The 14,441-nt window shown below is 45.4% G+C and overlaps 1 protein-coding gene across 1 annotated transcript in view; it reads left to right on the top strand.

Annotated features, from left to right (window-relative positions):
- The window catches only part of LOC104127423 (adhesion G protein-coupled receptor B1-like), a gene marked incomplete at its 5' end in the record, with an annotated part of 69,637 nt that extends 57,083 nt beyond the window's left edge, over window positions 1-12,554 (top strand). Inside the window, one exon of the mRNA XM_035895630.1 lies at window positions 12,357-12,554. Coding sequence (XP_035751523.1) covers window positions 12,357-12,554 — 198 coding nt within the window. The remainder of the gene's footprint in view (window positions 1-12,356) is intronic.
- Window positions 12,555-14,441: the final 1,887 nt, after the last annotated feature.

Genomic DNA, 14,441 nt, shown 5'->3' with positions numbered 1-14,441 from the left:
GGCACTAGTGGGGCTTATTTTGATGGGACTCCCTTAGAGGCAAGACCAGGGCTCAGAGAGTGATTAAACAAGAGGTTTAGTTTGGTCCTTTGTGGAAGCAGAGCACTGCAGCGCCTTTGGTCTGCTTTCAGATCTCGCAGCATTGCTGCACTGAGCTCCAGAGACGTGGTCCCAGCAAATCCTAGTTTTACTGTGTGTGGCAAGGCTGTACAGCGTTACAGAATGAGAGGGATAGTGAATCTAGCAGGCAGGTTCAGATGAAAAAAGCCTGTGTTGGCCCAGAAACCCAATGCATTTCACTGAATTTAATCTCTGCTTTTCTTTTTTTTTTTCTATTATTTAAGTATGACACAGCTGTACAATCAGAAATGCCTAAATACCACGTAAAAGCTAATCTGTGATATGTTTGCGGGAGTGTTTTATGGATTGAGATGTTTTGAGCATTTCAGAGATTCATCTGTCTAGAATTAAAGTTGCCAGTGTCAGCATCAAAGAGCTTTGAACTGCTGGAAAGAAGCTGTGAAGGTGGCCTTTGCATATTGACGGAATCTTTTTCAAGTTGTGATTTTTCCTTGGATGTAACCTGAGAGGTTGAGCTTGTGAAGATCACTATTGGCAAGCCAGTAGTGGGTATCGGTTTTAAAACATCCAAAGCAGTACAAGGAAAAATAAATAGCTTTCTTCACCCTTTTTTTCTGCCATTTGCTGCTGGGGACCCCACTGGAAATCATGCCCCATCTTCAGCTTGCCCTGAGGAGGCAAACTGAGGATACCAGGGATTAAAGTAACAACAAAAGAATTTCTTTCTCTTTTATGTATGTTTAGGTTATAAAACGATGGAGTATTTCTTCTGGTGGAAGTGATAAAACTAACGTTAGCGTAAGTCTGGCTTTCGTTTTGCATTGAAGAGCATTGTAGACCTATCCCAAACCCTTCCATCACGCATGGATCCAAACACATTCCTTCACCGGTAGGAAACTCCTTGCCTTGTGGGCATGAACAATATCATAAGGACCCTGGAATACCCTTGAACCCTTTCACACCTAGCATCATAGAGCAGAATAGATATTTACTGGGTCTAGTCCATCTGCCTGCATTGCTGTATCCTTGATTTCCCTTTTAAATAAGCAATCACAAAGCCAAGTTACCAAGTATCTCTCCAGACCTTGCAGTTTCCCAGCCTCTCCTGGCAGCATGTCCCATTGTCCTTAGTCCTTTCCAAGACATGATGCTTTTCCTAATCTTCTTGCACTTCCTCTCTCCTTCTTCAACTTAGAAAGGTGCTGCTGAGACTTAAACTAAATGTCTGCACAGGGAATTCCTAGGAATAGTGCTGGCCCTTTTTTAGGGATCGGTTTGAGTTTTGGTTTTGATGTAAATGCTAGTCCTCACTGTACTTCAGCGCACTGGGCAAAACTGATTATCTCCTCACACTGAATACACAGCTCCTCTCAGAGGAACTACTACATTGTCAGATTTGAAGGAAGCACCAACAGCAAAATGGGAGGAAGAAACAGATCTTCTGTCTCTTTAGAAAGAGGGGTTGAAAATTGAACCATCACATGTGTTTACTGCTGAGAATTTCTCTAGCTTCAGTGGTAAAATGTGATTTTTAAAGGGTCTTCAGCAAAAACCTGAAGGTTTGTACCAGCACATATATTGCTCCTCTCTAAGTATCCTGACACATTTAAACTTTGGATAAGTATTACCTTAGTGTACACTTGAAAGGTAAAGAAGACTGCCCTTTGCCCACTGTCCCAGAGTAGTAACTGGCAGAGCTGGAAACATAATCAGGGACTCCGGCATGATTGAGCTGTTCAGCTTTCCTCCTTTACAAGGTCCATTTCTGAAAGGTGTTACTGAGGTAAGAATGACCCAGTCCCTATCAAAGGCAGCTTTAACAAATGCCTCTGGGCTTGTCTCTCATCCTGCAGACGTGGGGACAAGGTTGGGGATGGATTCTGCTTTCCCATCACCCAGCAGCCAAGGAGTCTTTCCCTGGGACCTCTCTTCCCCGTTGCACTGGAGGGGACAAGGGTGGAAGCACAGGGCAGGTTTAGGCTAGACATTAGGAAAAACTTCTTCACCGAAAGGGTTGTCAGGCTCTGGAATGGGCTGCCCAGGGAGGTGGTAGAGTCCTCATCCCTGGAGGTATTTAAAAGAAGGATAGATGAGGTGCTTAGGGACAGGGTTTAGCGGTGGGATGGCAGGGTTAGGTTAAAGGTTGGACTCGATGATCTGAAAGGTCTTTTCCAACCAAAGTGATTCTATGATTCTATGCGATGGAAGGCAATGTGTAATACTGCTGCTAGCCACTGGACGTCAATCTTCAAGTCAGAACAGCTACAGCAGAGATCTGGAGCCTAATCCACATCCTACTGAGATTAGGGTGTCCCCACTGCCATCAACCGACCTGTCATCAATTTACTAACGAGCAGTGTTGCCAGGATGGTATGTCAGAGGTAGGCAATTAGGAGAACAAGGATACTGCCTGGAATGCCAACCAAGTCTGAATCTTGACCATAATCAATGTATTCCCAGGAGCCACTGTGACACTGGTGCTTGCTGCAGTTATTTTGCTACAAACCAAAGCACGCTGCTAATGCTAAACTAACTTTAGTCTCAGAGTATACAATAATACAGAATTGTCCTTCCTTGGGCAACAAACTTGGATTTTTCCATGGGTTTTTTTTTACAGTTTATAACATGAAATCTATTCCATGTAACATGGACTTTCTTATATACGTACCTCAGACTTTCTTATATACGTACCTCAACTATAAAATTCTCCCATTGGAAGCATGCTCAGGCATTCCTTAAAATCACATTGTCCAGCGTCATCTACCCTAGTAGATCTCTATATGACCTTACCATGGTCTATGGTAAATTTTCTCTCTCTTGCAGTCCTCAAGTTCAGATGAGGCAAGGAAGATGGAGATTTTTGAAAAATCAGCCTTTAATCAAAAGGAAGTTATAAAGCTGTAGGCAAGACTCCTTTGCTACTGTTATGCTGGAATTTGGGACAGATTATCTCTGTCCACTTGAAGGGACTTTGAATCTAAAAAGAGTACCTCAGGAACAGATGGGTTTACTTTGCTCATCCTCCTCCCAAATGACTTGCAGCCAGCCTGTGTGTGGAGGTTGCATACTGTTGCCCTTCCATTTTGCCCCAGACCAGGCTGGAAGCTGGTGTAGACCCTGAGCAGAAAACTGAAAGAGCTGTTTATCCCTTAGACAGCTTATTTGCAGCCAGGAAGCATGAAAGGAACCAAAGGCCTGGAGACAACCAGAACAGGATTTGCATCAAAAAACCCAGCCGTCCACACCACGCATCCTAAGTGATTAAAATTAAAAACTCTCACGGTGTCTGGGATCCACCAAGCCTTCATTAAGGTTACTATAAGTAGTGAGTGGCTTCCACCGGGATCATAGATGTCTTTTCATAGCAGCTTTAAGGCACGTTTTGCTGCCCAAACAGACGCATATTGAAACATTAACTTGGTATTGACTCAGATAGCAGAGTTCTTCCTTCCTAATCTCTCCCATCACTTTGAGTTGTTCTTTACCTACCCGATTGCTACCAAAAAATACATCCCATTGTTGGAAACCTTGCTGCAAATTTGTTTCTCCATTTAAAAGTGTGCCCTTTGCCTGGCAGACTGTAGGCTCCAACATGCAATTTTTTCTCTTCTTCCTCCTGAATAAGCACACTTCCCAAGGTCTAAATTCTTGCAGCTGAGAGCTATCCACATTAAAGCAGGACACAGGCTATTTTCAAGCGATTTTGTACCACATGGGAAATATTTTGCTGCACAGATTTCTATTGTCAGGGTAAAGTATCTCCAACGCTGCTCCTCCCCGCGAGTTAATTGCTAAAGAAATTCCAGTGCTCAGGCTGGACATCAGGAGGGGTTCACATGCTCTCCGCAACAGCGTGGTAGGAAAGCAGAGGCTTTGCAGCCTTTAAAAGAAGTGAGGGCTTTGTTTCGTTTCCTCTATGCTTAGCACCAGCATCGAAAGCAATGGAAGTGACACTTCTGCCTTCCCCCTCAACAGGAGTCCTTTGATCCAGCTCCATTAAAGAAGTTTGAATCACATACATATTCCTCTCTCCTTGCCAGCATCTGGCTTTGCATTCGTCTTAAACAGCAGCTCTTTACTCGTGCAGAGGTCAGCGAAAGCCGAGCTGAACAGAGCTCTGCAAATGTCTCTGATTTGCTCATTCTTGCTTATTAGCTACTTGCTACGTTTTAAGCTCTCTGCAGCTCAAATGGCTTTTACTTTGGCTGGATCCCTGTCCTGGCATTCACATGAAGGGTCTGGACTCAGTCTGTAAGTCAGCTCTCAAATCCAGTCCCATCTTTCTGCTGGTCTTGGACAAGCTCTTGCTCCAAAGCCCAGTGGGAAAAGAAAGTTTTTTCTGCCATTCCATGACTATTTCCTGCTAGACAATGTTTCTGGCTTGCTTACTCACTTTCTCTTCTCAGGTCAAGTTTTTTCCTAGCTTTCCTCTTCATACACCTGGAGGGTATGCCTGTCCCACCAGCACTTGCTTTGGCATCTAACAGAGTAGTGAGAAAAAAGGAATATTGATCAATATTTCAGGTCATTCCTAGTCAGGGCTGTGTGCCTCCCTGGCGTGCTCTGCTGCATGACAGAATTAATTCCCTTGCTTGCTGGCTAACAGGCCTTTTGCTAGCTGGCTGAGGAATCTGCAGCCTGGCTCCCAGGTGGGAAAATTTGGCTCCTGTCCATGGAAACCCCTTTGCACAGGCTGAGGCTGGAGGTGGAGGACCTCAGGTAGTGGTGGTTGTGTCAAACTCAGGCTCATTCCTCAATGAGGATTTACACAGAATCACAGAATCGCAAGGGTTGGAAGGGACCTCGGGAGATCATCTAGTCCAACCCCCCTGCTAAAGCAGGCTCTCCTAGAGCATTCTACACAGGACTTCATCCAGGCGGGCCTTGAATATCTCCAGAGAAGGAGACTCCACAACCTCCCTGGGCAGCCTGGGCCAGTGCTCTGTCACCCTTAGAGTAAAGAAGTTTTTCCTCATATTCAACTGAAACCTCTTATGTTTCAGTTTGCACCCATTGCCCCTAGTCCTGTCGCTGGACACCACTGCAAACAGACTGCTTCCATCCTCGTGACTTCCGCCCTTAAGATATTTGTACGTGTTGATAAGGTGCCCTCTCAGTCTTCTCTTCTTCAGGCTGAACAAGCCCAACTCTCTCAGCCTTTCCGCATTTAGAACATTCCCATTTAGAACATTGGGAGGCTGTGCTCCGCCTGTTGTCGACTGTGTGTCCCTCTGCAAGGGAAGCTCCACTTACAGGTAGGGTGTCTCCTCTGTGCCACGTGTTTAATCTTCTCTGCACTTCTTAAAGGCCTTGGTAACTGGCAAATTTTAAAAGACCAATTGGGGTAACTTTTATAGGGAGTAATGATACATAAAGTATAATAATTACTACAATAAATTCTGTTATGAAAATGACGTCAAACATTAATTCATTCAGCCATAAAACATCTGTAAGCTACTGGGTGTCCAAATATACTATCAATCAGCAGTTCACCACCTCCTGCAGATCATCAGATACCTCGTGCCCCAAGTATCAGGCATCAGTATTTCTCAGAAAGACTTCTTATTCCCTGCATCCTCTGTCAGTTCCTGCCATGCCCTTTGGTGCTAACCAGCCATGAGCTGCTCCAAAACCCTGCAGTTGCCACCAGCGGATTGCAGCTCCTAATTGTTTGGACTGGTTGTAGACTCCCAAAGGACTCCATAAAAAATTGTGCTTTGGGTGCTCTTGGTCCCCTCCTGGAATCTCTAGGTGCCCCTGTGAGACATGGGGGAGCCTTGAATGATTTCAGCATTTTGGGGAACACCCAGTCCTCCACGTCCACCAAGTGGAGTGGGCTTCTCAGTAGACCATAGGCATTGTCCAAAATAGGATGCTGTGTTAACCAGCTGGATTAATGGCAAGAATAGCCTGGAGAATATGCTGTTCCTCACACGGGTGTGACCATGGGCTTTCTCTGCAACCTTCAGGCTAGATATGGTTTATGAGCCTATGGAAAGAGTCCCTGAGGGTCTATGAAATTGCTCCTTGATTCAGTGCCTGTTCACGTTCAGCTGTGCATGGCCTCACTACACTTTGGATCACAGCAACCCCTACAGGTTAGACCATCTGAACTTAAGAGAATACAGAAGCAGAAGATGTTTTTATAACACAGCAAATACTGATATTTCAAGTTCCCTAACTGTTTTCCATCAATGCAAGTTAAACCCACAGATTATTTCTTCTTTTTTTAAAAAATGAAATTCTGAACAAAAAGTCAGCCACTTATTTTTATTTTGCTTTTCTCCTAAATGAAAACAAAAAAAGAATAATCTTTGTAGCTCAGAAGCATAAAATGAAGGAACTGCAGCTACTTGTTTCAAACAAAGAAAGGAAAATCTATCATTCTGTAAAAAAAACAAGACAGCTTTCCCATTTTCTAATCACTTTTCATCGACATTGATCCAAAGATGGATTAGACAGCGTGAGCCACATTTATCTTTCAGATTCCCTGCTATACGCTCTGAATAACTTCATTCTGGTCCTAGAGTCATCAATGTCATGGGGAGAGACCATTTGGGTCATGAAATATCCTTCAAGTTGACACTAGAGGCAATGAAAACAGCATGGGAGTAGCTGGTTCTAGGGGAGTTATCCAAGAGTGCGCTGTAGAAAGCACTGAATTCCTCTTCAGGTTATTTAGGGTAACTATACAAATTGTCTATTAAAAAAACCCCAAACAAAAAAATTAAAAATAAAAAACAAACAAACAAACAAACCCAAATGGAAGGCGATGCAGCTTAGCAGCTTGCATATTTAATTGGTTTTGACCAAAGTGTGAAATGAAAGCTGTCTCAGAGCAGCCAGTCAGTCTCCCGTGCCGTGTTTATGTGATACACTGATGCCACTCCTAAGCAAAAGAGTTGTACTTAGGATCCAGGTACCCTGGATGAAGCCAGCCTGGACCCCTGAAGGTAGCGCAGAGCCAACACGCAGAAGAGCCCATGGTAGGGAGGTGCCTCGTTCCATGACCATCACCTTTCCACAGCCACCATGAGTCCAGCACAGGACTCACTCTTAGGAGGAGAGGGCTGTGTCGATTATCTCAATGCACTTTGCCTCTGTCTTTGGTAGGGATTTGGGGAGTTTTGTTGGCACTTCATCTTAAATGCCTTTTGTCCCACCTCCTCTCCCTCTGCCTTAAAGATGTGCAGCCAAAATGAAAGCCGTGTCTGAATGAAGGAGACTCTGAATGCCACCAGGGTGATGAAGACCTGCAGTTTGCTCTGCACAGCAGGTTTTACCCCAGCCTTTCGTCTGGACACCCCCTCCCTTCTCACCCCTCTGACAGAGGAGTCTGCTCCGACATCCTGGCACCAGGCAGGAACCGATAAACATTTCCCTCCCATCCCCGACAGCCAGAAGCTCATGGGCTGTGTCAGGCCAGAGTAATGGCTCTGTCTCTGTGAGTTACTGGCAGAGCAGCCTCTGTTGCTTTCAGCTCCTCTCTCAGGCCATTCCTGGCTGTCTCTGAGGCGCCAGGCCCTGGGCCAGCACCGGCGTCTTTTACAGCCGGATTACACAACCCTCTCTCCAGGTTTTTTCTTCTTTTCTGTCTATAGCTGGGCTTTCCCTCCTGTCTGCAAGGATTGCTAAGACCCCACAGCGGTGTTGGAGGAAAATGCCAGAGCTGAAGCATGACCCCTGTGGCTGTTTCTATATGCTGCTCGAGTGGCCCAGACCTGATAAAAGCCTTTTCCATATGGAGGGAAAGAAATAGGGTCCTGTTCCCAGGAGCCTGCTACCAATTCCCAGGGTGCCTCTTGCCAAGAGGAGAAGATTTTCTTTTGTCTCCCAGCATCCTTGCCAGAGCCCAGACTGGTTGATTGCATTTAAACTGCTCAGAGATCCAACTGGGCATTGAGTCCCTCTGCACCTATGCTCAGATCGCAGCCGTGCACAGAGCTCTGTGAGCTGCTGGCGGACCATGGTGGGCAGCCCGTGCATCCCACCCCTGAGATAGGACCTCCGCTCAGAGCATCACCAGAGAGGTGTAATTCTTTTCTGAGAAGTGGGAAACTAAAAGCAAACCTCCCCTCTCCATTTCTGATCTTCTGAGGCTCCTTTTCATCTTCTAGCTGTAAGTAGACATCTTTGGAGTCACTAAGCCCACCACAGTCATAGCTAGATAGCATATCACACTGATAAGCTAGATAGAAACAACCATATGGGGTCAGATCCAACGCTAGTCTGGCCCTGCCTTCTCTCCATGGCAGGGTCTAAAGCAGCTTGGAAAAATAAAAGAGCAGGGGAAGCATCTGGTAGTGCACCTTCAAAAAGATCTGCAAGACTCCAGTAATTTGTGCTCAGAGACGCCCCCTGACACAGGTTGGTTTGACTCTACCTTATAGTACTGAATGGATGTTGCTTTTATGAATGTTTCCACATACTTTTTATAACTTTGGAAGTTTTCAATATCAACAGAGTGCTGTGGAAAGGTAGTCTCCAGTTTGGCGGGGCACTGTGTGCAGGACCAGCTCTTGGGGTTCACTCTGGGCTAGGCACTGCTCGGTGTCTCATAGAATCATAGAATCATAGAATCACTTTGGTTGGAAAAGACCTTTGAGATCATCGAGTCCAACCTTTAACCTAACCCTGCCATCCCACCTCTAAACCATGTCCCTAAGCACCTCATCTATCCTTCTTTTAAATACCTCCAAGGATGGGGACTCTACCACCTCCCTGGCCCTCCTCCTCACACCCTCCTTTCAGGTAGCCGTAGAGGTCGATCAGGTCTCCCCTCAGCCTCCTCTTCTCCAGACTAAATAACCCCAGTTCCCTCAGCCGTTCCTCGTATGACTTGTGCTCCAGACCTCTCACCAGCTTGGTTGCTCTCCTCTGGACACGCTCCAGCAATGCAACATCCTTCTTGTAGTGAGGGGCCCAAAACTGAACACAGTATTCAAGGTGTGGCCTCACCAGCACCGAGTACAGGGGCACGATCACTTCCCTTGTCCTGCTGGTCACACTATTCCTGATACTAGCCAGGATGCCATTGGCCTTCTTGGCCACCTGGGCACACTGCTGGCTCATATTCAGCTGGCTGTCAACCAGTACCCCCAGGTCCTTTTCCACCAGGCAGCTTTCCAGCCACTCTTCCCCAAGCCTGTAGCGCTGCATGGGGTTGTTGTGACCCAAGTGCAGGACCCAGCACTTGGCCTTGTTGAACCTCATGCAGTTGGCCTCGGCCCATCGATCCAGCCTGTCCAGGTCTCTCTGCAGAGCCCTCCTCCCCTCCAGCAGATCAACACTACCACCCAGTTTGGTGTCGTCTGCTCTGAAGTTTTTGTGTAGGAAGAGATGATCCGATGAACCCTACCATCAGCAGTCTGTTCATATGGTCAACAAGCCCTTTCACAGACCTCTCTCACGCCCATCCATGATCTTGCTTAAAGGCTGAAAAGTCTTAGTCTGTATAATCCTTCTCCTGTAGAACAAGCTCTGTAAATTTGTTCGTGGGTCTAAACTGGCCACCCTTATCACTTCCCCTATACCCTTTTTACCAGGAAGCCCATGGAGTGCACCTACTATTCAAGGTGCAGGTGCAGAGTGGAGTTATGCACTGGCATAGTGATGTTTTCCGTTTCATTCTCTCTTCCTTTCTTAATTTATCTGTTCTTAATAATTCACGTTTAATGTCTACTTTTATTGCCATTGACTAATTATTGTAGCCCTTAGGTCTTGTTCCCCAGTGACAGGTCTGATCAGGGACCATTGCTATAGATCTGAACTCTTAATTGTTTGTTGTTTTGGGGTTTTTTTTCACCAATTTCTGTTCCCTACATGGATTTGTGGCTGCTCTCACTCAGTAGCTCCAAAGCAGCCCATGACAAGAGTGGCTCTGAGGTTTGCTGATCACGTTCAGTGTACACGATCAGATTTGGGTGCATCCTTCCAGCATGAAGGAGAGGCTGAAGGTCAGGAATGTGACAGACAGAGGGACTGTTAAAACAGAGATTGGTTGGGACTAGAAGAACCTGTTGCTGAAGGTGACCATAAATAATGCCATCAAAGAGAGGCTTTCAAGGGAGGGAAAAGATGGAATTATTTATGAACTCCATGCATATAATCATTTGTGCTGCTCTCTGTTAAATAATACAGCTGTGGACATCGGTAACTTTGAAAACTTGTGGCATTACAGCAATTATGGGAGAAAACAAAATGCTTTTCATTGAAAAGAGCTGTTCTGGCCAGGCTTTTTATTCTTCACCTTTTGGGAAACTTTTAGTTTCATTCCATTTTTTGCTCTCTGTGTGCTCTTGTCTTTATGTGTACTTTCTTGCTGCATCTTTTCATGGCAGAATAATGAATGGCCTGCAAAAGCACCGTAGGTAGAAGTTCCACTTCAGGAAGTCTCGAACTTGTCTCATTAATACACACACAGAGATAAAAAAGTTTCAGTTTTTAGTGGCAGTTGTTCTTAAATAAGTTCCAAGGTAGATAATGGAGTAAGTTAACAATTTTATCACCTTTTCTGTCATATTAATATTAATCACCATTGTGTTACATCATGGAATAAAGCAAGAATAACACCAACAGCATAAGAAAAGCTCCGTGTCATAGAGTGTAAGGAAAACCACAGCTGCAGCTTTCAAGAACTGACATGTTTTACATTATTCTGAAAAATACTTTTCCAAAACTTGATTTTAAAAAAAACCCACAAACAATTATCTTTCAAAGGACTTTTAAAAAGTTATTTTTCTTCCTTTGAAATAAAATAAAGATGATTTCAGGATGTTTTCACTTCACATGGAGAAGACCAGGTTTACCTGGTTCCTGCATTTGCCACTCTCTAGCCATCAAACGATCTCACCCAGCACCTTCTCCCTGCGAGCAGTTGCAGGGATGCAGGAGCAACTTCAGACATATCTTACTTTTCTACTAAGGGTGAAAGTTTGGAAAGTCAAAATTCATGGCTTGGGTGATGTGATAAAAGCTGTCCCTGTAGGGATAATGCTGCAGCACTTTTCCTATCAGCGTTGCGGTAGGGAGGTGGGATAAACAACTGACTTAGAAAGTCTCTTCGGAAAGGAGAAAATCAGAAGCTAAGGCAGGTGGATTAGTATGTAGCAGATGGGTATTTAGGTTTCCTGTAGGGCTGCAGCAATCTCTGCAGCACCCTGGAGTGTAATCATGACACCGCAGTCTACGTGTGGCTTCATCTCCCCTCAGCCAATACATTTTGGTGACAGCATCAAGCTGTGACACGTCCTGGGCTGCATGTCACCTGCATGTCTGTCTCCTCACCTTCTTCCCAGACTTCTTCTCTCCTTTTTGTCATCCTCCATGCATCTGCCTTTCCTCCACCCTTTCTGCTAGCCGCCACTTTCCCTTTGGCAGGTGGCTCAAAAGGGTTCTGTGCTCCAGTCATGGGTAGGAAAGCCTTTTCTTGCCCAGCACTGGAGTGTTTTGTGGGGATAATTAACTGTGAAAAGCACCACCCTTGGGGGGTGGGTGGGGTGGGAGTAGCATAGTGGAACAACTCATTTAAAATCTTTGCATGGACTCCCCTTCATATACCCACTGAAGAATACACCTGTTATACAGAGCCTCAGCTCTCCCCAGAGTCTTGTCTTGGTGCATATGGGCAGAAACATTGAAAGATATTCCCTGGGTTGATATCCATGGTGCGATGCTGGCATGAGACTGGGCTAACGGCAGTCGATAAAACCTTGAAGGCTTGGTGTGGAGTTGATGGAAGAGCTTCCAGTTTCAGAGCTGACAATCCAGCCCATCAAACAGCATGGGTTCACTGGCAAAATAGTCAACATGTTTTGCTGCAATTAAATAGCCTATAAATAGCTGTGCTACATAAGGAATGTATTCTCATCTATATAAAATGTCGTTGATGTATGTTCAAAAAGACCTCATAATAATCTGGATTTCTATGTGGGGATTTTCTGTGGATGTAGGAAAAGATCTTGAATTCTCAAAACCATGTTCACTTTTTCAGTGGAGATGCAAGCGGTAAAAACCTCAGCTGAAAGCTGAAATATCTAGAGAGAGCAATAAAGAAAAAATCCCTTTGTATTTTCTCCTTGAAAATAGACAGTTTACACACCAAAAGCAATTTTCATTGAAACCCTGCTTTATTTTGGATTGGGAGTTTCACAGAAAAATTTGCTTTTTATTTATAAGAAAAAGAGGTGAAAAAATGCTATTTTTTCCACAGGCACTAACCTCTCTTTCTTTCTCTCTCTCTCTTTTTCCTTTCTTACGCTTTCCTCCTCTTGCAGCAAGAAAAACAGCAGACACCAAACAAGAGACCCTGGGAAGGAATCAGGAAAGTCCAGTCCCCACCATCATGGGTTAAAAAGGACATCGAACCTGTGGCACAGTCTCCCCTAGAACTAAAAACTGTAGAGTGGGAGAAAACAGGAGCCACCATCCCCCTGGTGGGACAAGACATTATTGACCTTCAGACAGAGGTCTGAGTGGAAAGGGAAGAAAGAGACTTTTTTTTTTTCCAGAACACAAACGAATCAAACAAAATAAAACCACGTTTTAAAGAAATGATTAAATTAAATCGGGACCGAGCGAGAGAAGTGTTTGGTTTCTTTTGAAACCTTTGGTAAGATGGAGTAACTTTTGTATTGTACTCAGCAGAGAAAGGGAATATAACTTTATAGAGTATAGTAGCTGTAGGTTCAGGACAACGCGAGCTTTCCCAGGTAGGACTGGAGAAGAAGTGAACCTGGAAGAGAGCGAGAAGGAGGCAGAGGGTGGGGAGGGACTGTGGGGGACAAGCCCTGCCGAGATGCTTTTGGGCTGCTGCTGCACGCCGGGAACCTTCCTGCTCTGCCACAGGGAGGTGTGGAAGGACGCCCAGCAGCCACTGTGAAGGGCCAAGAAGATCGGGGTTGTTTGGGGACCACAAGAGGGGACACCTGCAGGAGCCTCGCTGGGACGTGATCTGGCTGTAGATCCCTGGGGGAGACCCAGCCTTGAGGGTCTGTGGCATCCCTTGCCGATCCTCGCCCCCCACCTCTCCCTCACCAGCTCACTCAAGAAGGAAGGAGACGGGATGCACCAAGCAGTGGCCCAGAAGACATTCCCACTCCTATGTGCCACACTATGACCTGGCATCGTGGCACCCCTGCAGTGGGTCCCGACAGGGCCCGGAGGGGGAAGTGGTGGCATCATCCATGTCTTAGATGGAGAGGTAAGGTGGGGCTTCCTCCTCTTATGCCTCCACTGCGGAGCTCCTGCGTGCCCTAAGGAGTGGGACAGGCGCAGGAGGAAAGGACCACTTCCAAAACCTGCTTGCCCTGTCTCCAGGGAGAAGGTCGAAGGTGTTAGAAAAACAGACCAACAAAAAGAATGTAGGTCGTTTCACTGACTGTTAAATAGATAAACTCAGCACGGGCCTCACGAAGGTCCTCTTGGCCTCATCCTTTTTTTTTTTTTTCTGTTATTTTTCCTTGCTTTCGGACTCAGATTTATTCCAAGCTGCCCCTCCCTGGAAGGCAGAGAGAGAAAGAGGGAAAGACAGATCCGTCGATGTACCTGGAGATATTTGGTATACAGAGATGTTGCCTTAGGACATTGAGACAAACTGACAACATGAATAACGTCCACTTGGAAACAAACAAACAAACAAACAAAATAATCTATTTTTTTCCTTCTTCTTTTCTTTTCTTCAATAAAAAGAGAACTTGAAACCCGAGACCTTTCTTTTCTTTGGCTCTTGTCATTTCAAATGCCTTTCTGTGCCGTAGGACTGCGCAGGCATGGGGTGAGGATGCCACCTGCTGAAGGTGGAAGGCAAGTTGCTCCGTGGAAAGTTTGGGATGGTGGGAACACACAGCCCCTTCGCCGCTGGCTTGCAATGTTTTGCTTTGTTTTATTCGGTTTGGGCTTTGGTTATTTTCCCCTCACTGGCTGTTCTCCTCCTTCCCCACCACCCAGAGCCAGCAGGCAGGTTTGTGGTCCTACAAGAAGGAACAGGTGGAGCTGGTCAGGAGAGCAGGACATTCCTCATCATAAAATACTGTCTTTTTATTTCACCACGAAAAAAATAGTAATGTTTTTTTTTTTTCATTAAACATTTCTCAAGGCTATTTACAAAAAAATAAGGTATTTCCATTTCACCCTCAAAAGTGTTGTGCAATATTTTTACCATTAAAAAATATACCACTGACATTACACGCAAACTTTCTTTTTTTTAATCATTCCCAGCACTCTCTGTCTGATGTTTGGAACAGCTCTCCCAGCTTTGGAGATGTACGGTGACAAACCTCTGGTTGTGAGTGACCAGATTGCACCAGACAGCAGTAAAGCTTGATCAGGGTCTGAGCTATTACTGTGTGTTTGGGTCTTTT

Source organism: Egretta garzetta, unplaced genomic scaffold, assembly GCF_000687185.1.
Source record: "Egretta garzetta isolate BGI_Z169 unplaced genomic scaffold, ASM68718v1 scaffold495, whole genome shotgun sequence".
Lineage (NCBI taxonomy): Eukaryota > Metazoa > Chordata > Aves > Pelecaniformes > Ardeidae > Egretta > Egretta garzetta.
This window is presented reverse-complemented; position numbering and strand designations above follow the sequence as displayed.